Raw genomic sequence first — 27,995 nt, 5'->3', positions numbered from 1 at the left:
TTTGAGCTTAACAGTGAACCAAAACTATACACTTTGGATGTCGCAGTTGTTACAATAGTGTTCCTTTGCTTTTCCTTTTGCAGTGTTTAAGAGCAATATTGAAGTTGATGTCTGAGTGCTGGGCTCATAATCCTGCCTCAAGGCTCACTGCCTTGAGGATCAAGAAGACGCTTGCCAAGATGGTGGAATCACAAGACGTAAAGATTTGACATAGGAAATTGACTTTGGAGAGCAAAGCTGGACTCCCTAGATCTTTTCACTCAAATGTGGGTGAGGAAGATAGAAATAGAAAAGAGGAAATAACTGAGATTCAGTATATTTTCTCAGCACACTTCTACAGGCTGCTAATTAAATCTTTCAGTACTTCATAGACCGTGATACTGAGAGCCTCTACACACTACGTGCTACATATATGGACAGCCTTGAGAAAATACACATTTTGTTTTGGTTTGAGCTGCATTGAGACTTCTATCATATTTAGTGAGTCTCCAGTAAAACTCTGGGTACTGAATTGAATGTTCAGATTACAGTGCTTTCTGTGAAAGCCTAACAAGCTATATGGATTCAACAGAGATGGAGAATATAAGCTTTTTTTTTTTTTTTTTGCCTTCTACCTGATAAAACCTAGTCAGTCCGTACCAAGTTTTGGTGAAACAGCCTGTAGGTTATGAATCTGTTTGTGATACTACTCCGTTTAACAGTTCTTTATGCCTTTATGTGTGTGCCAGGATTATTTTGCTGTCATTTGGAATATATAAGAAACCATTTAAATGAACAAAGTTTTATGGTCAGGGCTCCATGCATTTTGTGGCTCCACAATCAGAGATTTGCTACAGAATCTTTTGCCATTAAGTTATCTTCAGAAATCTCAGTTTTAATTTTTTTTCTGGTTTTGTTTTGGTCATGAGGAGAACTGCAAAAATGTGAACCATTGATCAATTAAGGAATGCCTACCTAAATCTGTAAGGAGCTTGAAACAATCTCTTCTAGAGTTGTAGGCTGCCTTGGTCATCTCACTTGCAGTCTAGAAAGAGCTCCATAACTGGATCTCTGAAATTTGTCATATTTTTTCACAGTGCCACATGCAACCAGCATTTTTGCCATAAAATGCTTTACATCTTAGCAGAAAGACCAATGACAATGTGTTTTGCCTTCCTGCTGTTTTGGGACTCACTTGATAGGTGTCTGTCATGCTCTGAACTTCTTTCCACAAAGGAGGGGATTTGTCAGCTGTAGCAATGTGCTCTTTCATCATTTGACAAAACTAGGCAGAAGGTGAGTTTTGCAAGGCTTGAGAACAGGTCTGGTTTACAGAAGAGGGAAGGCAGGAAGCTCTGACTGCTCTGAAGATTAGAGAATGCAATAAAGGTCAAGACCAGGAGAACTGAGTACGTGAACTGTTGAAGATCAGACACAGCATGCAGAAGATTTGGAGCTGGGTTGCTCTGATGTAGACACAGGAGGCCACATCTGTGGGCCACTTAGTGGAAGTGAAGATTTGAGACAAGGTAAATCAGTGGGTGTTTTAAGTTCTAGTTAAGTTTGGGAGGAATGGCATTGAAATTAATTCATGAAGATATACAGTAAACTAGCGGAATTGCAAAACTTGGTTTTATTGTGCCAACTGTGTAACCTGCACAAGAAACTGAAGTTCCCCCATTTTCACCACTGACCCACACAAGTTGGTTACAAGCCAGAACCCTCCATGAGGTTACTCAAGGCAGAATTATTGATTTATAACTCCTTTGGCACTTCTACTTGGAAGTTAGAAAGTAGTACCATGACTCAAGCTGAAGCTTCAAAGCATGAATCATCTGAAGATTGAACACACAGTATTGGAACCATTGAATCTATTTGATAATTTAAGTGCCTATAACTTTGTACTGTAAATCTTGTTCTAGATAACTTTAAAAAGGGAAGTTATTTATACAGTGTGTTTTGTGCTTTAGTTAAAAAAAGAAACAAAACAAGAAATGCCTACTCCTAGGTACATGCACACACACACACATGCCATAGTTGAGATTTGAAGAAAAAAGTTAAGAATAATACCAAAATTGATGAAAAATGTTAAAACTTCAGATTGATTTATGCCAGATTATTTGTTGTCTTGAAATATTTACATGGAGATTGTTTTGATGTGTTTAAATTTCCCTTGAAAATACAACTGATAGAAACAATGTAACACAGAAGTAATGTGATTTGTGAACAATTACAACCTTCTAGCATGTTACTTTTTTGTTTTAATCCTGTAGTTCCCATAATGTAAATGGTCAGGCAAAAGATTGCAGTATTTTTATTTTCTATTGTGATGTACAGACTTTATTTAACAGTTCTACATATTTTATAGAAAACTAGCTATTTCGAGGGACTTTTTTTTTTTTAAATAAAGTCATTACTTTTGTTTAGTAATGCCTTTAAGTATTAATATGTATCTGGCTGAGAAGTTCATAGGTATGTCAACTTTAACTTATTTGAAAACAGCAAGAGATATATGATATTGTGCCACGTTCCTCATGATAAAGGGCTTTTAAAAAAAAAAGTTTCTCCGTCCATTGCCAAGAAATATATGATGATTTTGAAATTGTCAATCATGTCTTCGCGCATAATTTTTGCACAGGTAGTTGGAAACTTTTTGGTATAAGCCAAAACCAGTAAGGGATAAGCTTTCTTTTTCCTTCTCTAGAATTTTTATCAATAAGAAGGAAAAAATGTTTATCTAGGTACCCTGCTAGCTTAAGCTTTCAAAGCATGGAGGTCTGTTTAAATTAACCCCGTCCTATGTAGAATATGCTGTCATTTCTTTTGGAAGTTGCCACATCATTATTAGCTGTAGACGTGTTTTGTGAAGATTTTTTTAGTTCATTTTTCCCAAGTCTTCAGGAAACCTCTGCTGGAAGTATGAATTTCAATAATTTGTAAATTTTCACGGGTTTTCTTTTCCATTGTTTAGGCATTTGCAAGGCAATAGGATGGTTAGACACCTTAGGACCTAAACTGATTTACACGTTTACTTTAATGTAGAGGGAGCCGACTGCCACAAAGATGATTTTTCAAGAGGGAAAAAAAAATCTTTTTTTGCCTTAAACCTAATTTTTCAGCACTTCAGTTACTCTGTTCATACTCAAATGTATCATGCATGTGTAATTTTTATTGCACTGAACAGGAGCTTCCTTGATTCCAATACTCAACAAAATGTTAACACTAAAGGGTGTCTGTACTGGTACTTTAACAATCATTTGGGAAAAATAAATGTGCTCAAAGCCAGCCCATTAATTTTTACATAATTAAGCATAGTTAATGCAGACTCCAAAGGTAAGTTGTAGTTTAATGCAATCCTGTTGAGTTCAGAAGCCTTTAAGGTCAGAGAGGGTAATAGGATTCTTTTATTTGACTGTGATTAATCTCATTTTGTTGCTCAAAATTTTAAGCATTTGTCATCCAAAAAGATACCCTCCGAAACTGGCAAATGTGTTTTCATTTTTTTTCTTTTTTTAAATACAAAAATAACTGTGTGGAAAATACCTTGGGGAGTATCAAGACTGTGCCTTGGAAGTTCTTAAACAGTCACATGGAGGGATTTTTTGTGTTTATTTAACCTGTTCCATGTGATTTTAGTTAGATGGAAATAATTGGAGTTACTTCATTCTTATTGTTACAGCAACTAAAAGGAAAGTTTTTGTGTTCCTGGTAACTTGTAAGTTCCACCAGAAATGTGATATTCCTGCAGAGAAAATTAGGCTTTGAGTTTATTCTGAGTTTTAATTAATGTGATTTTTCCTCAAGAAACGGTTTTCCCAATATCCATCACTTTTTCCCAATTATTTTCTTAAGTAGTCTCTTTTGAAGTCCTGAATGAAATGTAAAATTAGTATTTTAAGTTACCTCCGTAGTAGTCTAGAATCAAATTTTAGATCTTGATCTAAATGACCATTTGAATGTGTTTATAAAACAAATCATTTGGATACATTTAATCTACTCTCTCTTAACAGACTGTATTTTAATGGTCCAAAGTGTTTGAAGAGCAGAGATATAAAGTTAAAAAACATTCTTTTGCTATTGCAGGTATTTTTAAAGGGAAGTTACATGCTCGTCTTCTTTGGAATACTAGAATGATTTAGCCTTTCCTCACTCTCCTGACAGTGCCTCTGAGTCAAGTCTGTATCCCGTGCCCACAATCTTTGTTCCAAGTAGGGGTGATGTCTAAAAGCAGCTGGCAGTGTTGCACAGTACAGTGCTTTATGGAGCCATGGTGCTCCGCCTTGTTTGTACAGCAGAAGTAGAGGGCACATTACTTCTGGGTTTTTGACAAATCTAATGTAATTGTTGCTTTGTAATATTTTACTGTTTAATGCAATTATAGAAGCCCACATCATGTAGTGACATTTGTGCTCTGACATGACATGCCCAAAATGAAATGTACTATATTGTATACAAGAAGAATAAATAACATTGTAGTTAACCTAGAGAAGATGTAAATAAAATATGAAAGAAGAGTGGAACAAGACAAATGGTCACACTCTTGTGTGTGTTATATGCCAGAAGTGTAGAATACTACTTTAAAAATGTAACACACTAATGTATTTTGTACAGCATCTGCTTTAGAAGGTGCCTTATTGAGTTTACCATGAATTGCTTGTTCTGTACACAGATTATGTCCAATGTATCATTTTTAAGTAAATAACCTTATTTTAGTACACATTAGTAATGTGTTTTGTTACTATAAGATTTTGCCTTAAAAATGTAAATGACTTGGAAATCATAATACTGTAACTGAATAATTCCCTACTTTTTCATACCTCGTTTATGGTTTTTTCTCCCCACAGTCTCTCAATAAGTTGTTAATTATTGCTTTTATTGTTCAATGGTGTTGAGAATTATTTGGTGCTCTCTTAAGTTCAGACTCTTTATTCCTTGCACTGAATTTGGGTGCAACAGTAAAAAAGTGTGTCTTTCTCCTGATTTTTATCCCTGTGTTACAGCAAAGCCAGAAGCCAGTCAAAATCAAATACTTTTATTTGAACATATGCAAGTTCACTACATGTTGGTTTTATCCATATAAATTTGCCTCAAGCTTACCAAGTAAAAAGAGAAAAAATAAAGGGATGGGGAATTTTGTAATTGCTTTTTGTTCCCTCTGTGTACAATGTTCTTTTTGTGTAATAGTATCCAAATTAAGAGATTTGAGCTTAATATGCATACGTACTGCTTGTTGCAAAAATATGCAGGTGCTTCTATATATCCTGCTAAATTTACTCTGGTTTTTATGATTCAAGCAAGTGAAGACCAGTCAAGGGGTTATCTCAGCTGTGAGTACACAATTATATAAAGTGTCAGAATTTCTCATTGCAGAAGTGTATTGGCTTCTACTCTCCGTAGAGTTCACCTTTAGTTTGCAAGGAGGAAGAATTAAGATCAGTTTCTGTTCTCTTTTTGCCTTTAATTAGGAATAATCTTAGATTTAAATACATATTTTTACAGTAGCTAGAAAGGTTTGATATCTATAAATATTTGATATCATAAAAACTGTTGCCAGTATATTATAATTATAAACCTTTATTTGTTTTCCCTATACAATCAAGCGTTAAATTCTTGCAGTAGAGTTCTGGAAAGTGCAGTGGAAAGATTAGATGATGTAGTTCCAAACCTTTCTTTCCTTAATACATAATACCAGGAAGTTAGACTGCACAAAGATTTGGTCTCCTTAAATTAGTATCTTGGCAAAGTAAACCTTTGTCCTGTGGTTGTGGCTATTGTGTTGTTTGTGGAATGTGTTCATTGGTTGCAGTGGTCGTGGTTGGATTTAAAACTGGGATTTCATGTTAGCGTTGCAGGAGGACATAATGTAAATTGTGGGGGTGTGTTTGCACCTGTCCGTGTTTTAATGAGCAGCTTTTTCTCCAGTTGTTCTTTCGCGAAATGGCCACGGGGTGGTGCTGTATCCTAAAGAAAGGATTTGGGAAAAGATTGGGGCGTTCTGAGAAGTGAAAACCAGTTCTGCCTGCTAATAATAAATATCAAAATGCTCTCCTTTATATATGGGTGTGTTTGACCCCTATATAAAATAAGCTACTGATGAGTTTGCATCAGTATCTAAGAAGTGAAACAGCAGTATCCAGTGAAATGTGCAAACACACCACAGGGATGTTTTGTGAGCATACCAAAAAGCAAACTGAGTAGTTAGCGAATTGAATCACAAGCTTTTAAATAGTTAGCAGAAGTATCACTAAATTCAGAAAGGATCAAGTATAATTCCTTTAATTTCCTTAATCCCTTCTGCAGTTTTATCTTCCTCTTCCCCAAAACACTGCTTTGGTCTTTCTCAGTGATGTTAATGCAGTAAATCAGTATCAGCTGTGAATCTGAGCACTGAAAGAACCACTACTGTGGGCCGACCACCTCCTGAGTCTGCTTCATGAGGAGACCTCCATGGGCTTCAGACTCTGGCTTGATGTGCATATTATCTGCAGAATTCAGGCATTGCTGGATCTACAGAAAGTAAAATTGTTTATATATTATATAAGCAGTACTTGAATTTGGAGTACAGTAAGGAGATTGTCTTATTCATGGAAAAGAAAAAAAAATTAGGAGACTTTAATTTTAAAATGTACTGTAAGATTCTGACATTTGTAAAACAACAGAAGTTTCAGTAACAAAATAATTCCGTGAAGGCACTAAGATGCACAGCTTTCTACCTTATAAAGCTTAGTGGTTGGTCTGGAAATACAGAAACTTGACGCAGTCGCAATCGATGTTTTCTTGCAGGTTTCTAGGAAGTACTAAAAGCTGTTGGAAGGTTTTATTTTTAAATATGAGTCTCAGATTGACAATACTTATATCTGTATCCTGGAGTGAGCACACACATTTCTATGCCTATTGGTGCTTGGCCATCAGATGTGTTAGTCTAGTCAGTTTGCTGTGAGGGAAACGGAAGCTCTTGCGGACAACTCTTCCCAATGCATATGGTCATCTTCAGGTTGTTTTTCATGTTTGGAAATTCTCCTAAATCCACTGAGCCAACCAATAGCTCTATTTCAAATTATCTTCATTAAATTGATTCTTCTACTTTGCCTAAAAATGCAGGTCATGGTGATGTGGCTGTGTTAATCTTATAAAAAAGCCCAACCAACCATCCCACCAAAAAAATGCAGGAGTGGTTTAGATGGAGGCTTATGAAAAATCTGCTTTATTGCTTTGAACAAACACAACCACAGCCCAGTAGATTAATCACCTTTCTCTTGTTGCTTGAGAAGGAAGTCAGTCTTCCTGGCTTATGCAGCCAGCAGAGTGTTTTAACCCATTGTCTTTCATTAATTTTTTGCTTCATAGTCAAAAAATCAGTCTTCCAGTCAAGTGTGTCTTTGTGTATGCAGATGGCTAACTTAAGCACATATTTGAAGACGTCTTTAAAATATGAAAACATCTTTAAATTAACATTTTGTTCACTCTGGAGTCAATGTTCTCTGAACTCGTCTGGCATATTCTTCAACAAAAGTAAACTCTGGTAAGCACAAGAAAGGACACCAAATGTGTAGAAGTCCTGACTGGATGAATTGCAGTGCTCTCTACTACCTCCTGTGTCCATTTCCAAGTAGCTGTATGGTTTTCATTCCAGTTGAAGCTTTAAAAACAAAGTGTTTTAAAATATATCTGCATATCATATCCCCCATATGTAACATATACGTATTCCCCAGCTGTCTTTATTTGTGGAACTTGGCTGGTGGCTGCCGAATTGGTGTGCCCTTAAGATGGGGTGTTCCTTGAGCCATCCAGACCTAGGCAGCACACTGGGCCTGGCTCTGCAGAGTGCTGCCATCACAAAAGTCAGGAATTGGAGGAACACTGGTAAAAACCAATCTGAGTCACCCCAGGATGGTAGCTTTATACTGAAAGAACCTAATCTTAACAATTTGATGCTTTTCTTCATTTCACCTCTTCAATTTTATTCTTGTCTTCTTTCCCTCAGATATTTGAGCAATCTGTGGGACAGAAGATGATACTGAGCTTGCAGGCACTTTGTGCCTGCAGCAGAGCAATGTGAGCCATGGCTCCATCCTAGAAGAACAGGGACACCTGGCCTGGTCATCTTTGGGAAGCAGCATTGGCCAGAGGAGATAAGGAGCATTTTTAGTTGTTAGTATTCCTGGCTTTTTCAGGATAGAGAAAACAATGTTCTCTGTAAGGCAGTAGCTGAAACTGCTTTGTAGCTTTATTTCAAAAGATACATATTGTCTGCTTGTCAGACTGTTGCCTTAAGTGCAGTGTGTGTTGGTACCAATGTGTAGGGGGCTTTTAACAATCGATAATAGTTAACATTGCTTAGAATGCAGGTGGGTGGGGAGAAAATTCCTTAACAGCAGAATAGATATCTGTTAAAAAATGCTACCTTAAAAGGGCACAATTTACATCATAAGAATTTACATCTTCTTCAAAAATATTGGGAATTTCAAAGTGCATTTTATTTTGGCAAATTTAATTGTTTTAATATTGCTTTGTAAGGTATTAGGATAGACAAAAATAACACAATATTTGAACTTCTTTAAAGTGAAAGTCTTTGGGAAGTTTTATTTGACAGAAGAAAAGTTTAAGGCATGACCAGGCATGGTCACCTTGAAGTTTTGGAAATTTAAAAAACCTTCCATATTTCAAAAATTCTACTCTTTGGTTTACTCTAATTACAAATTTGTATTCAGCAGTGACAACAGACCAACGAGCTTACCTTTTGGTTTTAGTTTTGCTTGCTTGGTTTTAAAATACTTACTCTAAATGCTGAATTCTGGGCTGAATTCATTATAATCTTCAGGATTAACTTTAGAAATAAACTGCATTTTCACCAATACTTTTTAAATACTGTTGACATTTTCCTAGTGTCTAAATGTAAATGTAACTCATCTTAACAATGCTTTAAATTTTTGCAGTGTAGCTGAACTACATCACAGTCCCAGAAACAAAAACTGGGCCATTTACGAGATCCTTGCTTGCAAATACTGGCAATAGAGTGAATTTTACTGGATTTGATGGATCTCTTCTAGTGTTCCTGTTGTGCACAGTCTGAAACATTGGAGTGAGTTGCAGAAGTTTCCAAGATAGTCTTTGGTCCACAGAGAACTAAAAGGTAAAATTGCCCTGGCTTCTGGGTTTTAAGGTACCATTCACATAATATAAGAGTTGCTCTATGCAGTCCTACCTCAAATCTGTTCCTTGCCACTGGTGGGGTATTTGCTATGGAAGAATATTCTTTTGCCAAGGGAAAGGAGAAATTTGTGTTCTAAGTGAAGAAAGTCCCACAAAACATCTGTGTGCAGTTCTCACATTGGAAGGATTTGGGAATGTGTGTGCTGATACATTTGAAGTCCAAACAAGTAGGTTTTCACTTGAAAGAAAATCCCATTGCTGCTCAGAAGCAACTAATCAAAAGCCAAACACTTCCAGAAAAGAAGCATGAAGACAAACGTAGGGTAGTGCTATGTTTAAACACATGCGGTAGCATTGAATACATCACAGATGAAGCAATAGTGAATGCATCCGTTGCATCTATGCAAAGAGATTAATAAAACATAAATGTCACTAATCAAGTTTTAGATATTAGAAATCCACCCATAGTTGTCCCAGGTGGGCTTCGTTTCACTACAGAGCCCTGCAGCAATTCAAAGCACACTGTCTCCCCCTTCTCCATTTCTGCCATAGCAAAAGTAGTCATGGTGTTTCCGTGTGGGGTTTTCCTCTGACTGCTCGAGAGAGTTCTTTTGTACCCACGGCTGAAGGAGAGTTGTCCCAGTGCTGGTCCTGAGCTGAACTCCACAGAGATGACAAACAGGTAGACACCTTTGTGTGGTGCCTTAAAGTGGCCCTGCTCAGAGAAATAGCTGTTTCCATAATTGAGGTACGTTTCATTAAACCTCACGGTTTTTTCTTTATCCTTTCTTTCTGAGAATCCCACATGGAATGCCACCAATGAGTCTGAAAAAGAAAGAGGAACAGGATTTTAGCAGTGAGTGAGCGCTCTTCTCTCCCCAGGATCATCAGGATGGAAGATAAGTTGAATCCCTGTCAGGCCTGATTTTTGTGTGCTGCTTTGCAAAGCTAGACACTGGAAATGGGTATGTGCACTGGAGTAGGTCCAATGTTTCCCTGAAACTCTTGGAAAAGTATAATGCTGGGACCACCCGGGGAAAAACAAATAACACTTTTTTACTGTCCTAAAAATAAATTAGTTAAGAATATATTCTCTGCTTATTCAGGCTCAACTACAGTTTTGCAGCACAGATGCCTAAAGGGGCTGATTTTTTTTCTATGTTGTTTGTCCATACCAAGGGCTACAATCATAAAAGCCAATGCTAAAGCTGTGGTGGTTGTGATTACCAGATGCTTATGGTCACAGGTTTACAGGGAAAGGGAACTGGCCAGTCCCAGTGAAGTATAAGCTGAAAACTTGTCTCTGAGACATAGTTGTAAAAGAGTGTGTGCTCTCTGGTCAGTCCTGCCAGTTCCACTTGTGCAAATCATAGCAATTCATTTAATGTGTCTGTCTGCCTTGGGAAGGATTTGGTGCTTTGAGTACACTCCTTCCAGATTCAAGTAACAAAGTAACAGGGAAAAAGAAGCATTCTACATCAGCTTCCAAAGAGGAAACTGCTACTGCATTAACATGAGCATCTACAAACAAAATTTGTCTTCTAAACACCTGAAGCTGGCTTAGTTCAAGGCAAATTTCCTAGCAGCTATAGCAGGTGTAATTTTATTGGCTTTGACCAAAATACAGCAGAATATCCACTTGGTTCTCACTCAAACTGCTTTTTTTGGTGGAGGGGGAGGATGTAAGTAATGTCAGAATTTCTCTTCCAGCATTCCATGAGATACCTGACAGTTCTCATAACTAATATGCTCTGTGTGTGGAACTTGTAGCAGGGCCCAGAAAGAAGCTAGACCTGCACATGAGCAGGTAAAAGAAAAGAACACACCTTTTTCCACAAGTTCTGTCTGCACTGTATTTCTCCCAGTTTTTTGTGTATTTTCTCTGTGCTTCTCTGGCCTTTTCTTGTCTCTTTGCTTGTCTTGACCCTTCTGTTGCCTTCTCCCTTTTCTGTTCAGCATTGACTGAATCTTTATAACATCCAGACTTACATTTGAGGCAACTAATTCTTCATTACTTCCAAATAGCTTTTTAAAAGTCAACAGATGTTCCTCCAGATTCCGCTTGATGGTTGCTAAATCTGCAGAGAGAGTTTCTACAGAAACGTTGAGTGGCTCAATTGCATTTGCTATTGTATGATTGCAGCAGAGACTTGTGTCACCTCTGGATTCATGCCTCTTGATTGCCAGGCTCAGGTGTTTGATATCATTCTTCAGAGTCATGATATCATTATAAGCTGAGCTATCCAAGGAGTCATCCTTGACAGCCTCATAGTTAGGTTCCATGTGTTCTATGATGCTGTGTTGACTACTGACTTCTTGTAGAGTAGAGGAGGTTTGTGTTTCCTGCTTGGGGTGCTTAGGAGGCATGTGAGCATCGTGATTATTCTGGTGACCTCTCTCCAAGGGATGAAATCTCCTCATAAGAGATTCTAGTGTCACATTTTGTTCTTGCAGTTTATCTGAGAAGTGTCTGAGAGATTCTTGCAGCTGAAATATTGATGGTATTAGGCTACTAAAATCATCTTCAAAAAAGACATCCAAGAATTCGTGTCTCAGTAAAGCCTCCAGTGCTTCTTCGTGCCTCATTGCATCTTTCAAAAGAGAGCTAAAAGAACTGTTGAGATACTTGATGTGTCGATGAATTTCTTCATCTTTCTTCTTCAACAAGCCTATGTCTTCTGAAAAAGCCGTAACCTGTGACTGAAGCTGTCTGTTCTCTTCTTGACGGAGGTTGAGAGACAGATGAATGGATGGAATAGCTGAGGAGAGCTCTTCAATTTCACTCTTGAAGAGATCTCTAAAAACTGACTCTAAGTGCTTCATATCCTTTGACTGGGTATCTTCAAGGGAATAAGTGCTATTCTGTGGATCTTCCTCCAGTACATCAGCGTCAGAAGGTATCCTCTGACAATTACATTCCTCCATGTACCGCAGTAGATCTGAATAGTTTTCCTGAAGGTTTGAAAGAGTGTAATTGAGCTCTGATATCTGCCTTTCCATTGCTGCATTGTTCTCTTCCATAATAACTGATTTCTCAGCTAAAGTTATTGTAAGATCTTCTGGCCTGTACTTCGAGATGTTTTTCTTTAACTCCTTAAACCACCTCTCTAAAACTTCAATATTCTGAAAGGCCACGTCTGATTCCATGTAAAGTTCTTTAAGCTGCTTTGCATGGCCTGACAGAATTTCACTTATTTGTCTGCTGGTTAATTGGCTGTTTTCATCTTTGGGACCATAATGTGAAGAAAGTTCTGTTAAATTTTTTTTCAAAGCCTCCAATTTATTTTCAAGAAGGTTTTGCTCTTGTTTCACGTTTGCTATGCTGTTGTTCAAAGCTAAGAAATGGGTCTGCTGTATCTTATGAAGCTTCTTGAGTTTTGTGTCAGTATCTGCCTTGATCATGCTGAGATTATAGTGAATATTAGCCTGCTGCATGTGCACTTGGTCCTCTATATCTCTTTTCACCTGATCAACTTTCACTGTGTTTTCTTGGATTTTTGATTCAAATTTAGTTCCCAGCTCCTGAAATTCCTTTTTGGGCACAGTGCTCTCTTGGAATCTTTCTATGCTTTTCTTGTTGGCTTCCACATCATGGGACAGGTTTCTTACTATGTTGGACAGGTTCTGTAAGCTTCTGTTGAAGCTTGCCCACATTGGGTTAAAATGTCTCCTTAGAAAATTCTCCACATGAGGAAACAAAACTTGCTGCAGAAGCCTCCACTGATGATCTGTTAATACAGTTGAAAAAAAAAATTAATTAAATTTAAATTCTGCTTTTGGGACACAACCTAGGTAGGATAACTCAAGTATGAATTTTTCTGTAGTAGTTGCCATCTTAATCCCCAGAATCTGACCTCTGATAAATTTTGACAATTGCAAAAATAGCCTAGCGTTAAATCAAGGTTACTATAAAGCACATGGTGTCTATGAGTCTGCAGACGATAACTTGGATATGTATTGACTTCCCCCTTTATGTCTTAAAAATGATGCTTTTTGAAACCCCTGGACAGGCAGTTTTGCCAGTGGCCATAACTGTCCATTTTCCCAGCAGTTCTTAGTTGGTGGGCTCTTCCTTTTTTGACTGTGTCATAATGTCCTTTTTCTCATGCTTTCAACTCCACAAAGTTATACGGCATCTTAACAGCTTAATATTCCAGGTCAAGAGTAAATAAATTAGAAAATCTATGAAGTATCTGTACTATACAGGAATTGTAAGGTTCAGTTTCTAACTTTAAAGTTCAGACTTGAGTGCCTTAAAGTTCACTGAGTACCATAGTCTGTGTCCTTAGAAAACGTTTCTGCAAGCCAGTGGCTCACTATGGTAGGTCAAATTCAGCAGCTCTTTTTTTCCCACTCCTGTATATGGTAGAAATAATGTTCTAGAGATGGGTCAAATGTTTCATTCTTTCATGTAACACCAGGCTGCTATTCCACACATCAGAGTATATAGCATGAGTATGGGAAAAGAACAGGTCTAAACTCTGCATCCCCAGGGAAGAGAAGAAGCCATAGAAGCAGAATAGTGAGGTTAACAAATTTTAAGCAACCTCTTTATTCTGTAATTAAGGAATGTTCTGAATTCTGTCTTTCCTCTCATTGCCCATTTCAAGTTACTCTTTGGTTCATTCATTTCCATTAGGATTGCACCCATTTTTTTTCTCTTTTTAGAAGCAACCAGCAGACCAAGGAATATCAGGGTATTTTTGCTTTCATGTTTTCTTTCTGTGTGGTTTCACAGGGCTTATCATGGGCTGATAATTCTGCATCAGACCTCTCACCTGAATTGCTCTGGTTCACTTCTAACACCATGCTTGTACCGTTGTTTTCAAATAGTCTCTGTAAGTCACCTAAGGTGCTGGCTGCTTGATGAATATCACTTTGAAGATCATCCAGTAAAGCCTCATGATTTTGAATGACTTCGAACAATTCTCTTGAATCCACTGATGTTGACACTAGTCACAAGATTAGAAAAACAAAGTCATGCAACAAAGTGCAGCGACCAGGTGACAGGTATTCATGCAAGACCTCTGAGAACACCTGTCTGTTTTTTACTCTGAAAATTTTGCACTGACAATTAGGGGGTCTGTTAATTTATGGCACCTTAAATTGCAGTTAATTTGCAAGGATTTTTTTCAACAGTGATGAAAAACCTAATATATTCAAATATTTGCAGAGAACTTCAGCTACAACAGCCGTGATGGCAATAAAATGCTCTTAATTAGAAATCTCACTATGCCATTAAAGTGTTTTGGAATACTAACCCTTTTCAAGCCATGGACTGAAAGGATGGCAAGGTTTAACAGCCTAGAATAAAAGGAGAGGATGAAAGAGCAATTGAGGCGTTCCACTAAGGATTCAGGAGCACAGTGTGTAAGTTTCAGAGCTGACTCATGGAGGGGGCCTTTAACTGATGTCTTTCTAAATAAATACTTGTGAATTTGAGCTGTAGATTTCAAAGTGTGCAATACTACCCTGAAGGTAATTGCTGGAAGATAATTAATAGCACTGCAAGCCACACCATTTCCCAGGTAGTAAGGGAAGGTCCTTGGTACTTAGACTGGTAGGGTGGAGTGCCTGAAATACAAATCTGTGGTACCTATGGTACCTAATGGTAATCTCAGAGCTACTGGGAAGCCGTTCTAAAATAGCATTTTCAGTGGATTGTTTTTCTGGTACATTTGTGAGCATGGTGTGCTGTCCTGTGAACCCACTTTGCAGAGCAAGGGATTAACATCCGTGCCACTGAAAGGTGTAGGGCTCTGCACCAGCTGGCTTTCACTGATTGCCATACAGCTTTGAAACTTAGGGATGCTTTGTTGTGAGCGTTCACAGAGTGTTACAGCAAAAGCCCTCATATATGTCAATAAACATTCCATTTCAAAGCTTTCCCAGATAATGCTTTCACTAGAGACATTGTCCATAGCTTATCAGGTTAAAATTGCAGCATCAACACTTTTTTTTTTTCTTTTCTTTTTTTTCTTTTCTTTTTTTTTTCTTTTTTTTTCTTTTTTTTTTTCTGGTTTTTTTCTGATCAGTGACTGAGAGGTAAAAGGATGACAAGCAAAATAACTTCAAGCACATACTGTGGTTTGAGAACTCCTCTTCTTGTCCTTCAGTTTCAGTTTCTGGCACCAGAATAAAATTAGGATCTGCAATTGAGATATGATACAGCTGTGAAAATGTTTTAGATGCAGAAAGTACTACAGTTTAGCAAGGCCATGCAGAGGAATTTCATGTGTTGTGTAACTGGTGCGGAGACAGGCTTCCTTGGGAAAGAACACCTTCCCTAGAGAATTTACTTTCCTTGCACTGGCATACAACATTGCATACATGGCAGTGCTTTGCAGTAGTGTGGGGATTTTTAACTCATGCTAAGTTATTGCTCATAAGAAATTAGTTTATTGCAAATAGATGGGGTTTTTTTCTTTTCTGGGGGTCCCATCTAAAGATCTGCAAATTACTCTCCCTTGTTCCACAGTTACCTGAACATTCTGGTGGCACCAACAGTGAATGATGTTACACAAATGAGGAGATAATGCTGGAGGAGCTGGTTTTGGTCAGTGAGTGTAACAAAAGAGAGACTAAACTAGTTGCACTACATTTGATAATATCTTTCCAAAGTTATGGGTGAAGTTCACCACCTAGAGATCAACCTACAATTGAAAGCTATCTGTGAAGAAAAGCTAAACCTACAGAGATATTTATCTGTGGAGTCTGTAGGTGAGTTAGACATAGATTGTGCAAAAAGTTTCACACGATTGCCTTTTTTGTTATGGTTGCCTTAATTGCAAATGGGAATTACCTTTTATCCATTTAAATTCCCTTCATAGCATTTAAATTCTTAAATCCGTTTAAATTCTGCTTTTTGAGTATTATTTGCTAAATCCTGCCAATGCCATTTTTAAACCACCGTTCAGTTTTTAAACCACACTGTCTCCCCTCTCTTTTTTTTTAGCAGCTGCACAAATCATAGAATCATGGAATGGTTTGGGTTGGAAGGGACCTTAAAAACCATCTAGTTCCCACCCTCTCGCCATGGCAGGGAACCTCCTGTTAGACCAGGCTGCTCAGACACTCATCCAACTTGGCCTTGAACACTTCCAAAGATGGAGCACCCACAGCTTCTCTGGGAGACCTGTTCCAGTGCCTCACCACCCTCACAGTAAAGTATTTTTTCCTCATACTTAATCTAAACTTGCCCTATTTCAGCTTGAAGCCATTTCCCCTGGTCTTAGCACTACATGTCCTTGTGAAAAGTCCCTCTCCATTTCTCTTGTAGCCCCATTAGGTACTGGAAGGTGCTCTAAGGTCTCCTTGGAGCCTTTTCTTTCCCAGGCTGAGCAGCCCCAGCTCTCTTAGCCTGACCCCATAACAGAGGTGCTCCTGGACTCACTCCAACAGGTTCATGTCCTTAAGCTGGGGACCCCAGAGCTGGATGCAGGACTCCAGGTGACGTCTCAGGAGGGCAGAGGAGAGGGGCAGAATCCTCTCCCTCATCCTGCTGCCCACGGTGCTTTATTCAACAGTGCAATGGATTACAGTAGTTCACTCTAAAGGCTGTTCCTGGAGCTTTCATGGAAGTAACGGTGTGGGCACTGTTCCTGCCTGTGCTGTGGAGCTGCTCCCTGCTCTAGGAGCCAGTCCCTTTGCAGCCAGGGTAAGCAGAGAGGAGCAGCAATGCAGACTGCAGAGCGAATGCTGCCCTCTCCTCTAAACTTGGATACCTTGTGATCTCCTGAGCCAGATGATTTCATCCTGTGAACTGACCATAGGGGCATTTCACATCCTAGTGTTGCTTTCTGATGTCAGCAGTTTTTACCTGGATTTAGGCATTCCTAGATGGACTTGCCTAGATGGACATGTGACAGGCTCCCCAGCAAATGAATACCTTTCTCCATGAGTAAAGATTACAAAGGTGCTATTAACAGAAGAATAAGTAGCTAATGCTATTTAACTGCTAATTAGTACTACTCCTTGCCTCGAAGTATCAGTGATTTGGGGTATAGCAGACTGAAAAAAAAATTCTGAAAAAAGGGAAAAAATTTAGGCAAACTCATTTCTTTCCATTGTGCCTTGCATTTAGTCATTCATTCCTATACGTGTTCTGCAGCTTTGCTTACCCCGCTGTTCACAGTCCTTGCCAATAAATCCAGGGCAGCATTTCCACTGCAAAGACTTCAAAACCTTCTGTTTCACTTGGTAGACTGGCTTCAGAGCTGTCCTGTACCTGGGGAGGAAGGGTCCGGGCATTAGATTTATTGTAATAGAGTCCTTTGCAATCAAGTTTGGACTGATCCTGAACTTCTGTAGTATTCTGATAAGGTGTAGAGAGAGTTTTATTATTAAACAAATATTCCAAAATGTCACTGATACCAAGGAAGATACAAATTTGTTTAAAACTCCCCTAGAAATAATGCTGAGGCTTCAATACTGTTGACAACATGCTTTAGATACTTGAGGGAAAATTCTCTTTTCTTAACTGGTTTTATTTGGACACTTACATGATCTTTTGGCAATCTGGGGCTCCATTCAGACAGGGCTGTTGGGAGTTGACAATGTACTTCTCCTTCATGCAGGCTTCTATGTATGTGACCAGCCGGGACTGTGTGAAGGAACACCAGTTCCTAGTGGAAGAAAGACGTGGGAAAAGAATTTGAAGTAGGTCTCTAAGTCTCTGGTTGTAACTGTGCCAAGAAAAAGTGAAATGCAGAAGGGCCTTTATTTTTATTTTTTTATTTTTCCCAGCTGTATGATGAGGAAAGTGGAAAATGCTTCCTACCTTCTCCCTCCACTCCCAATTCATTTGTTTTCGTTTGAGATGTTTATCTGAGTTTGTTACCAAAGGGCTGATTGTCTGAACTTTGATGCATTAGTTCCATTTCCAGTCCTTTCATTTAGCAGGAGAAATTTCCAACCCCTGATAACCTGCAGGTTAATGTCACTTTAAATGTCAAATTGCCTTTTTAGGCATGCTGCCATTTCAGATGCCTAATGACTGACTCATCAGGTTGAGGCAGACTGCTTCTGAAAACTTAATCCAGCATAAGCTCCATTAATAATGTCTTCCTAAGTATTACTTCTTCAAGATAATATAGTAAGTTATTGGATTTTATTAAATAGGCTAGCTTCAAAATAATTTCTCCCATCACCTGCAGGAAAATAATATTGGGGGGGGGGGGGGGGGATGTTTTTTTCTTGAGTCTTAGTTTTATGCTTCTAGCACGGACAAGTGAGTTTTAATAGTCTGATTAATTTTCCAAGTCAGAATTACATAGGCAGCTATTAATCCCAGAGTGTAGATGAGCCTCTTCCTTTAAAGTCAAGACTTGGCAGTGTAGCATTGGCTGAAGTTTGATGTTTAAATCCAAGACCAGAAGGGGCAGGAAGTGACGAGTAATAACTACAATGGAAACAGCTGAACTTCAGGCAGTGTATTTTTAAATGGGAATACAGGAACCAAATCTCTGACTATCAGCATATATGGAAAAAGCTTACCCCTCTCAGGGAGTTGGTGAAACAACGGGGAACCGAGTCCTGCGCAAAAGCAGAAGCTGGCACTGCAGCAGCCAAGAGAAGGGGAGGAAGCTGCAAGGAAGCTGGAAACATCAGGATGGAAGGGCAGACAGCCTGGGCTAGCTGGGAACAGTTCACCAGGCTTGCTGGGCCATAGCCTGTTTTGCTCCCCTGTTTCTTAAGGAAAATGTGATTGAGATTTCAGCAAGCACTCATGCATGCAACACGCTTCATCTGTTAGAAGCAAGGGCAGGAATCTGGCAAAGCCTGCAGTGCTGGGAAAGCAGGACAGGAAAGGAGGCTGCTGCCTTTGTTGTGATTTCCAGCCAAAACAACTTGTTAAGAGTTGTAGCTTTGAGGCCTTTGCAAGTGGCTGGGGGAAATTTTGGGCCTATGATCAATGGGAGTCTTGGTTCTTATGGGACTGAACTAGAAGACAAATCCTTGAATAATTATTGAAGTATTACTCTTCCAAAGTCAACACTCTGCTTGTGTCAGTAAAACCACTCAGTAAAACCAGCAGACCAGCACACATGCTCTGGTGACATCTGCCTCTGAGGTGTGCCTACATCTGCCAGGCTTTATAAGGCTCTGTCACTTTTTGGTAATTGGTGTCAGTTAAGTAACTCTAAAACAGAGACCTGGTTTGTGCTCGGTTTTGGGCTGTCCTCTCTCATGTGCTTGGCAAAGCATAGCTGGGAGAGGCTTTTCCCCCCTCAAATCCTCTCTTTTTTCCTGGGGAAATAAAGTGCTGCTGCTGGAGCTCACTGGTATCGTTGCTAGGTGCAGGATCCCTGCCCCTGCCAGCAGGATGCCTGCCAGATCCAGGCAGGAGTCTGCATTCAGTGTGGAAATCCTTTAAAACAAGATTCTTTGGCTTCAGGGTTTTGTTCTTTCCTAATGAAAACAATCCACACCCAGTGAATCATCATCTGGGCTGATTTTTTTTTTTCCCACCATATGCAAGTCCTTCCTAAGAAGTCCTTGGAGTCATGTTAGCCACACAAATCAAAGCCAAATGTGCACATGCATCAACCTGTGTAAGCAAGAATGAGGCACCGTGGGACAGTGAGTGCTTTTGCTGTCCTGCATGGGTGGATGTGCACAGACATGGAACAGAAAACACGAGGATTCCTTTTCAAAACATGTTAGTTAGTGTGTTGGAGGTACATGGTGGGCTTCCCACTTGTAGAAAGCGGTTATGTTGTATCAGAAATTTGGATCAGTGGTTGATGCCAACTTGATGCCTGCTTTGGACAGTTACTAGAATTCTGCAGAATGAATAGTTTGAGGGAAAAACAAGGGGGGAATATGATGAGCTCTCAATAAAAACTTCCATAAATGCTGGTCACAGCTCTGTATGTTCAGTTTTCTTTACTATATATTCACTAGTTTTCTCTCATTTGATCTTGAAAGTTTATTTGTGGAGCTGAAGGGCTATGTAATACCATGTTTTGGTTTTAATCACAGAAACTTTCAGAGGTTTTGAGTTCCATAAAACTTATCAAAGTTTATTCTTTCCTCAAATAAGTAGGTAAGGCCTGTAATGAGCTGCAAAATAGATACATGTGCCCAAAGATGAAACTTCTGTTGCAGCATTTTTTTGTGCAACTTGTCAAATGCTTCCTTTAGGGAAACTTTGCTATCTGTAACTAAAAATACTTCTTAATGGGATTAACCTTGAGGGAAAATACGTCATTCTTTAATGTTAAGTGCAACAATGTAAGAGACTGAGAAGGGCTTGATCTAAAGTTCGGTGAGGCAAGCAGGACTTCTCTGGCACCAAAGGCTCTGAATCAGGCTATGAAGTTTCAAAGAGCTGCTCCTTCACAAATAGCACTTTCTTTCTTGGGCTGGTTTCTGGAACACAGCAGCTTTGTGTTCTGCTGCTGCATTTTTTTCTCATCTTTGTAACTATGTCACTTCATTCACTGAATATGTAACCAACCTAACACCCTCTGCTTTTATTCTCTTTAATACAGTTTCCTTTTGGTGCAAGCTTCTGCTGCCAAGGAGAGAGAGAGGACAGAGAAGCTGCTCATGTGAGGAGAGCAGAAAAGCCTTCTCTGTAATGTGGTGAACAGTAACATTTATCACAATGCTGCAAGTTAGAGCAGCGCTTGAGGGAACCCTAGCGAATTCAGGGCTGCAGATGTTCCATTTGTTCAGTGGCTTTTCCTGGTTTACGTTCCAAGGAAATGAATCCCCTTTTACTTAAACCAGGAAAAAAGTATTTTAATAATTTTGTTTGCTAGACTGCAGTTTTCCTAGGCTTCATTCTAGTTATGAATTAAACTTATTAAATAGAGTCTTCACATGCATCTATCCACTTCTGCCTTATTTTGAGGCAAGTGTATTCTTATGTCTGAGGTTAAATATATCTGATGACAAAGCGTTCTGTATTTAAATAGGATTCAGCAAATGTAGGTTAGCTCAAGCCCTTTTTATTTGAAACTTTCAGTTTCAAACACTGATATTGAAATTATTTTTTTCTTACATTGGGTCTAGTTCTGCTCTTACTGTAGCAGCAAAATGCAGGCAGTTCTTTCTCTGATTCTAGGATTTGACTGGACCACCTTATATCATAGGAAACAAAATAAAGAACCAGGAGAAAAGGTTAGATGGCTGCTCTACAGTAATTGACTCTGCTAAGATGAATATGGGGTAGTGTCTTTTCTTCATACAGATAATTACAGCGTGTGAGTGAGTGTGAGTAAAGCTCCCCAGCTCAGGGAGGGACTGACACACTCTAGTTCTCTTTGCTACATGTTCTCTTGATTGGCACTGTGGTGCATAATTTTAGATGTTTCCTAGGTCAGTGGAATTTTTTGCCTGAACAAAAGCTTCAGGAATTCAGGATGTTGGTTTTTTCATAAGTTTTGTTATCCCTTTGGCTGTACTAGTACAACTGAGTTGTCCTTCACACATCAGTTTCCTCAGGTTTCTATTCTAAAGGAAGCCAGTGTCTGTAATTACTTTGAAAACTCCTGCCCAGCCGTTCCTGTGTCTATTACTGACCGTGCACAAAACTTTTCAAGACTGTAACATTTTCCTATACAGCACAAAAGGCACCAGATAAGCAGTAATTCCTGCTTAAATTTGCTATAGGAAGGTAGAAGAAGACTCTTACTTCAGTTTAAACGAGTGATTTTCCACTGACTTGTACAGAATGACTTCTGTTTTATACCAGTTGAAGAAGAATATAAGAATGAGGCTTTAACTGTGGTTGGTTTTTCTCTCAGTGCAAATTTCTCACTGGCAAGAAAAAGCAGCCTCAATAAAACAGAGGTAAAGTACCACATTTAAATTAATCTAAACTAAGACTGTGCATGCCTGTATTGAGACAGACATATCTTTTTATTTTTTATGGAATGCAGAAAGTGGTCAGCTGTTGGGGAAGGTACTGGCTCTCCAAAGCAGCACAGTGTGCCACTGGTTTTTTAATTAGCAGACAGTAAGTGATGTCTGGTGGTCTGTCAGTGAATTCTCCAGCTCTTCCCAGGCAGCCAGCAGCCCTGTATTAGAATCAGACAGCAGAAACTCTCATATTTCTCTATCTTTCCCTCGGGATGAGTAGAACTCCCTCTCAGGCAGGGTCTGGGATCTTCCTGTGTCTCATCCCATGGAACACCCTTGTTTTCACAGGAGTGAAAGCAAACTGATTGATTTGCAGTTCACCTTAAAAAACTGGGCTGAAGAGAGTGGCAGTGGTAGTTTCAAACATGTGGATTTCCATACAATGCTGGAAATCTTCCAGAATCCTAAGTAATGCAGGTGGAATGCAACGTGTATTCCAACAGTAGTGCCAGTTAGTCTGTTATCAGTTGGGATAGTCCTGTCCTGCAGAACATCCTAAAATCTTAGTGCAGTGAAGACTTTCAGAGCAAATGCAGTCCTGAACTTGGAGCCTCACTGGGTCCAAGAGTTCAAGGAACAGCAGGCTTGGCTGGGAGCTGGTTTTGAGGCAAATCCAACTGTTGTACAAAGTACTTTAGAGAAGTAAATCCAAGAGGTTTTTCCTGTTCAAGAGCACCCACAGCCATTACCTCATTTCTGTTTTCCCCCCTGCAATGGAAGCTCTACAGCTCATTTAGAGGGCACCTTACACTTGCGTTTTATCCTTTGGTTCCTGCAGACTTAAGTTCATCTCTATTACAGCCTGGTCACTCCTTTGTGAGGCCTCATCTGGAAGAAGGAATTGCAACCAGTGGCCACCCTCTAGCACACCTGTGCTGATGCCAGGGAGACAAAACTCTTTGGGAAGCCAAGCTTCCCACTGGCACATGCACAGGGTGCAGGCAATGTGCGCCAAGGCTTGCCCTGACCATGTTTGGGGCATGAGGGTAGATTTGTTCAGGGCTGGCCACTGATCACTCCTTCAGGGAGTACTGACCCACACAAGCAGGAAGGTGTTGGGTCCAGGTGGTGATACTGCTGATGGTAATTCTGTGGCTATGCTGAAGCAGGAGCTTCCTTGCTATCTGCTGAAGAAATTAATTGCTGCAACTTGCAGTAATGAGCTGTGAAACAAATCAATTCCTTGGGCACAGAAGGTTCAATAATTCCTGCACTGTATGGAATGGAGCTGTGTCATTTGCATCAAGCAGGCTAATGGGGAGCTATTCCACCTGCAGCTGAGCAGCTCAATGACAGCCAAATATTGGAGAATTTCCTGAAGTCCTGAAAGGAGCTAAGTGCCTAACTTTGATAGGAAACCATTGCTTCTGTTGATGCACTTGGCACTGCAAAAGCTATTGTTGAGCACTCAATGGCTGCTCCACTGCTTTGCAGGATGTTGGGGGCTGAAAATCACTTTTAGCTGCACTTCATCCAAACTGTTTTATTTTAAGCATATGTTCTGTGCCCCTTTGGTGGGAAATTTCAGTATCCCATAAGCTTCCTACAAAAGCCCCTGCCTTGTTTTAAAGAAATAGGTGAGTCAGTGTGAGACTGGTCTTAATTAAATTAATGGATTCTTCCTGTAAAAGCAGACAAAAAATAGTAAGCTATTAAGATTGAACATTGTTGTGACTTTCCTTAGAGTAAGACTGATTTGAGTTTTCTCTGCTTGTGTACACTTGGGAGGATAGTTACATATTTTGACACACTGGGTAGTCATGAGAACAGGCCTGATTCTTTGTGGCTTCTTAATACAGCATTAGAGGAAGAGGTGAGTGTTTCAGTGAGATAACAGCACACCTGGCTGACATCAGGAAACCTTCCTCTAATCAAGGGTGACTTCACAGAATTGTGCGTCCAAACCTCAAAATATGTTAATGCAATTAAGGATTTACTTAAGCTGAAGATTTCTGCCTTGTTTTTCCGTTTTTTGCAGGTATGTTGTAATTGTAAAAAAAATCCCAGGAGATGACACTGTGTGTTTGTGGATTAAAGATAAGGAAGGAAAAATGAACCACCTACCCAGCCACAGGGCAAATCCAAAACAGGGATGTTGGGGGTTTTTTTGGGGGGAGAAAAACCACTTGGCAATGATTACACTTTTGGAAACACAGAAGTTCTGTGAGACTTTGGATAGATGGGAAGCCAGCTGTAGTTGCTCTGCTCCTTCCCATTCCACCACCACTGTCCATTTCTCCCTTACAGGGTGAGCCATCCACCTGGGGACTGGCTCCATCAGTGGTTACTGAGGGGGAAGGTTAAAAATAACCTCTGCCTTTTCCTAAGGTTATTTTTAACCTGGAATGCTTGAGTGATCTGGTTTACAGTGTTACTTGACAGACAGGTCAGGCTAACTGAGGGTACAGGCAGCTTTGGGCTTTACTGTGAGAGCTGCATGTGCCTTTTACATGCTTCATTTGTCTTGGTTTCTTTAATGAAATACAACACTAAGTGCATGAAATCTGAGTTGTGAGCCTGACTTCCTGATATACAGGTCTCTTAATTTCCCTTTTTAATTCTGCTGGAAGTTTTGGGTACATGGGGATCCATTTACCTCAGCAGTAGAATAAAATAGCTGAAGTCAAACCAGTCAGCTCATTTGAGACACAGCTGCTGGGGAGTAAAGCAGTATAAAAAGCTGATTTGCTTTGGAAAATTGCCCTCTTTTTGATAGTTTTAATTTTATACACATACAGACACTTGTCCACTTGAACATGCAGAGCTTCTCCTTTTTTTCAAATACAAGCAACAGCTGAGATACTAATCCATTACCTAGTTCTTCCTCTAAAGGCTAGTGACTTCTTACTGATTTTTATATTTTAAAACTCTTACCTTAATAATCTTGTTATTCTTAGAGGAATTAGCAAAATAACATATCCAAGCATTTGACTGAGATCTAATGAGTCATTTAATCTCACATGTTGAAACAGAAACCAGAGGATTCTGACTAATACCTTGGACTACTTAGTCATGGTGGTCTCAGTTATTCAAATAACTGCAACATGAAAAATAATACTCTACATTTTTAAAAAATACAGGAATATTTTGTAACTACCACTATTCCTAATACATAGGGAAAATACGAAGCAGTTGAACAAAACACATCTTGCTTTTATTTTTTGAAAATATTGAGAGTCAAAACTTCATCACAAAGACCAGGTTACCATAGATTTTGTTTGCTTGTTTCCTAGCTCTGAAAAAGAAGTATTTTCTTATTTCAAAAGCAAAGTAGATGTAAGACACCATTTTGGTGGAAAACTATTCTCCACCATCCTGGGCTTTTTTGGCATATCTGTCACACTTTTTTATGGTATGTCTTTCTCTCCCTTTATCTCTCAATTCTTATTTAACTCCTGATGCTTTTCTTCTTGTTTTCCTCTTGAGAGATATAAACCCCATTTCTCAATGGTGCTTTTTCCAGGGAATATGTCACACTTGTAGGGAGGAAATACCAGATTCATGGCAACATCTTGTCTGTGCATAGCAGAGTACTGCAGCCACAGCAACTGCCAGGCACTCGGGGACTTCATGCTCTGAAGTTGTGTTGCTTCAACCATTTTAGAATTTGGAGTGTGGTTACAAGGAGAATTGTGTTGTTCCTTCTTATTCACCCTCTCTCCCCTTACTTTTAGATATAATTCCTCTCAAAGTCTCTAATTTCTTTCCTAAGACCTAGCAGCTGCCTGGCCTTGTGTGTGCTGTAAGTATGACAGCTCTACAAAAGAATAAATACCTAAAAGCTACTGCCAGGCTAGATTTGGGTTGTCTGTAGTCATCCACATAGCTTTATAATTGGGAAGAATGTTATGATTTGACTCATTATGCAACCATCTCCATAAAAGAAGGAAGTATTTCTCTCCTTGGGAGGAAATTAGGGTGAGTCATAGCTGGTGTTGAACTGAATTAGACAAGCTGGTGCTGAGCAGAGCTACAGAACAAAGGAAGAAATCCTGATTAGCACAGTATATTACAGCATCTTGCTGACCTATAATGCTGACCTTTTTACAGCATTGAATTTTCATAGTACTGGGAGTTTCCAGAATGCTTTCAGCATTTCAACCAGCAGTCAAATGATTACCACCTTGCAGTGTAACTGGAAAGCCCAGAGTACTCCTTGGGCCTTGTTTCCTTCCTTTGACAGCGTCTGAACTGCATTAACCAGGAGTTGGTTAATTAACAGAGCACGTCATTATTGAACACTACCCATCACGGAACTGGAAGTGAACCCCTGCAGGCTTTGGGAAGTGACTTGGGGCTATTAGTGGGGGCTACACATTTGTGGGAAGATGCAGTATGAAGGACAGCAGGATTTCATACACTCAACATGTTACATGTGGAAGGGAGGCCTTAATTTTACATGTAGATGAAATTAGAAACAAGATTGCATACTGCAGTTTGCCTGAAAAGGAAGCATGACATGAGCAAGGTTTTATAGTCTCTTTCCATCTCACTTTTTTCCTTTCCTCAAGAGCATTTAAAGGGAAAAATACCAGGGCATCCTAAAGCACTGAGCTGTGAACAGCACTCAGTGTGCTGCTGTTTCAGCTCTCCTGAACAGGGCTCTGCTATATCCATCCATCAGGGCTATAAAAGATTCATTCACTGTCCTGCTTGGTTTTCATCTATTTTAAACATTTAGAGACCTACTTACATGCCCTGTAAAACTTGCACAAATCATAGGGTTTGGGAATAATTCTAGTGAAGTACATACTTTTTGCTCTCAGAATGGCTACTCTTCTGCTACAGATTAGCATGAGGAACATTTGCTGGCATGAAAACCTTTTGAAGGGGATGGGGGTGTGAAATCTGTAGTAATTTTCATGCTTATTCATTATTCCTTACTTTGTTATATTTACTCCTCACTATTTTTATTTTGCTAATGTCCTGCCATTCTCTTTCCCTCTCCACTTCCAAGGCCCAAGTCTGCAGGCAGGTACATTCTGCTAATGGGCAAAGTTTGCCATGCTCAGCAGAAATAATTGGCATTGGTTTACGGTAAGAAAAAGTCAGTAAATTAACTTCCTCTAGCTCTGCTTTGCCAGAGGTAATGTTTTGGTTTATGTCAGAACTGGGAGGCTTCACCTCTGCCAGGCATGTGCACACACCTAACCTCATTCTGCTGTCTCAGACTAAGCAAAGAGCTGGTCCCATCTGTGGTTTCATCCTCCACAGGCAATTCAGCTTTCTGTTTGTGTAGTTAAAGCATTTAAACCATTCTTGTTTGGGTATAGGTCGACCCCTAAAATCTAATGTATTTTCATGAGAAACCTCTATTAAAAGCAGTCCTGTATCAACAGAATATAAAAGTATCAGAGGGGATTGCACTCTCATTATGTGTAAGACAGACATGGTGGGTACTTACCCATTTCGGGACTGTGGGCTCGCAGCTTCAAAATCCCCTCTCTCTTCCTGATGTGAGGAGACCACACTTGAAGGGTAATCTTGAGTATCTTCCCTGAGCCCTTCTGCCTCCCAGTAACCTTCTTCTTGGCGTGGCAGAGGAGCTCTCTGAGGGTGTGCAGAGGTCTCATGAACTCGTGGCTTTAAGCTGTGCACAGAACCATAACGATATCCACGATGGGCTGTGTGTTCCACCAGCTTTGCCAGTCCTATTGTACTACAGACCAGCAAAAGCTTCACAAGCATCCTGGGCTTCTTCCCCCCCAGTTACACCTGTCTCTTGTTCTTTTCTCTGAAGCTCAGCCTGAATTACTTCAGAAATGCCCCAGCAATATTCTTTAACTGGAAAGTTGGAAGAAGGAAGGAAAAAATAAAAAAAAATTTTGTAACAAAGAGCGGAAAGAGCTTTCGGCCCTCCCAGCTACTGTGGAAACGTCCGTGGCTATTGAACAATGTGAGCCTGGTTCCTGTGTGGGGCTCAGACGTCTCTGACAGGGGGAAAGAAAAGGTGGTAGGAATATAGCTTATTCAAGGGACTTCTGAGCTCGCCT

General features: G+C 39.6%; 2 protein-coding genes across 4 annotated transcripts in view; one reads left to right on the top strand and one right to left on the bottom strand.

Moving 5' to 3' along the window:
- The window catches only part of BMPR1A (bone morphogenetic protein receptor type 1A), a 75,319-nt gene extending 70,625 nt beyond the window's left edge, over positions 1 to 4,694 (top strand). Inside the window, exons 13-14 of one of the 2 annotated variants that reach the window (XR_007205233.1) lie at positions 84 to 1,508; positions 4,063 to 4,694. Coding sequence is in view for 1 of the 2 variants with exons in the window: in XM_048311952.1 (XP_048167909.1) it covers positions 84 to 209 (126 nt within the window). In the remaining variant the exon portion in view is untranslated. Of the gene's footprint in view, positions 1 to 83 lie in introns of both variants that reach the window. The other variant, XM_048311952.1, reaches the window with a different exon arrangement.
- Positions 4,695 to 4,995: 301 nt separating this feature from the next.
- MMRN2 (multimerin 2) lies at positions 4,996 to 27,995 on the bottom strand. Of its 2 annotated transcripts, XM_048311935.1 has the most exons (7): positions 27,407 to 27,995; positions 17,634 to 17,756; positions 17,253 to 17,359; positions 15,216 to 15,281; positions 13,911 to 14,084; positions 10,959 to 12,860; positions 4,996 to 9,957 (listed from the first exon to the last, which is right to left on the bottom strand). In XM_048311935.1, exons 1-7 carry the CDS (start codon positions 27,688 to 27,690, stop codon positions 9,569 to 9,571), a joined length of 3,045 nt encoding a protein of 1,014 aa, XP_048167892.1. In that variant the 5' UTR covers positions 27,691 to 27,995; the 3' UTR covers positions 4,996 to 9,568. The 2 variants fall into 2 exon arrangements, with proteins under 2 accessions (XP_048167892.1, XP_048167893.1); XM_048311936.1 differs by lacking the exon at positions 13,911 to 14,084.

Source organism: Corvus hawaiiensis, chromosome 8, assembly GCF_020740725.1.
Source record: "Corvus hawaiiensis isolate bCorHaw1 chromosome 8, bCorHaw1.pri.cur, whole genome shotgun sequence".
NCBI classification, from domain to species: Eukaryota; Metazoa; Chordata; class Aves; order Passeriformes; family Corvidae; genus Corvus; species Corvus hawaiiensis.
This window is presented reverse-complemented; position numbering and strand designations above follow the sequence as displayed.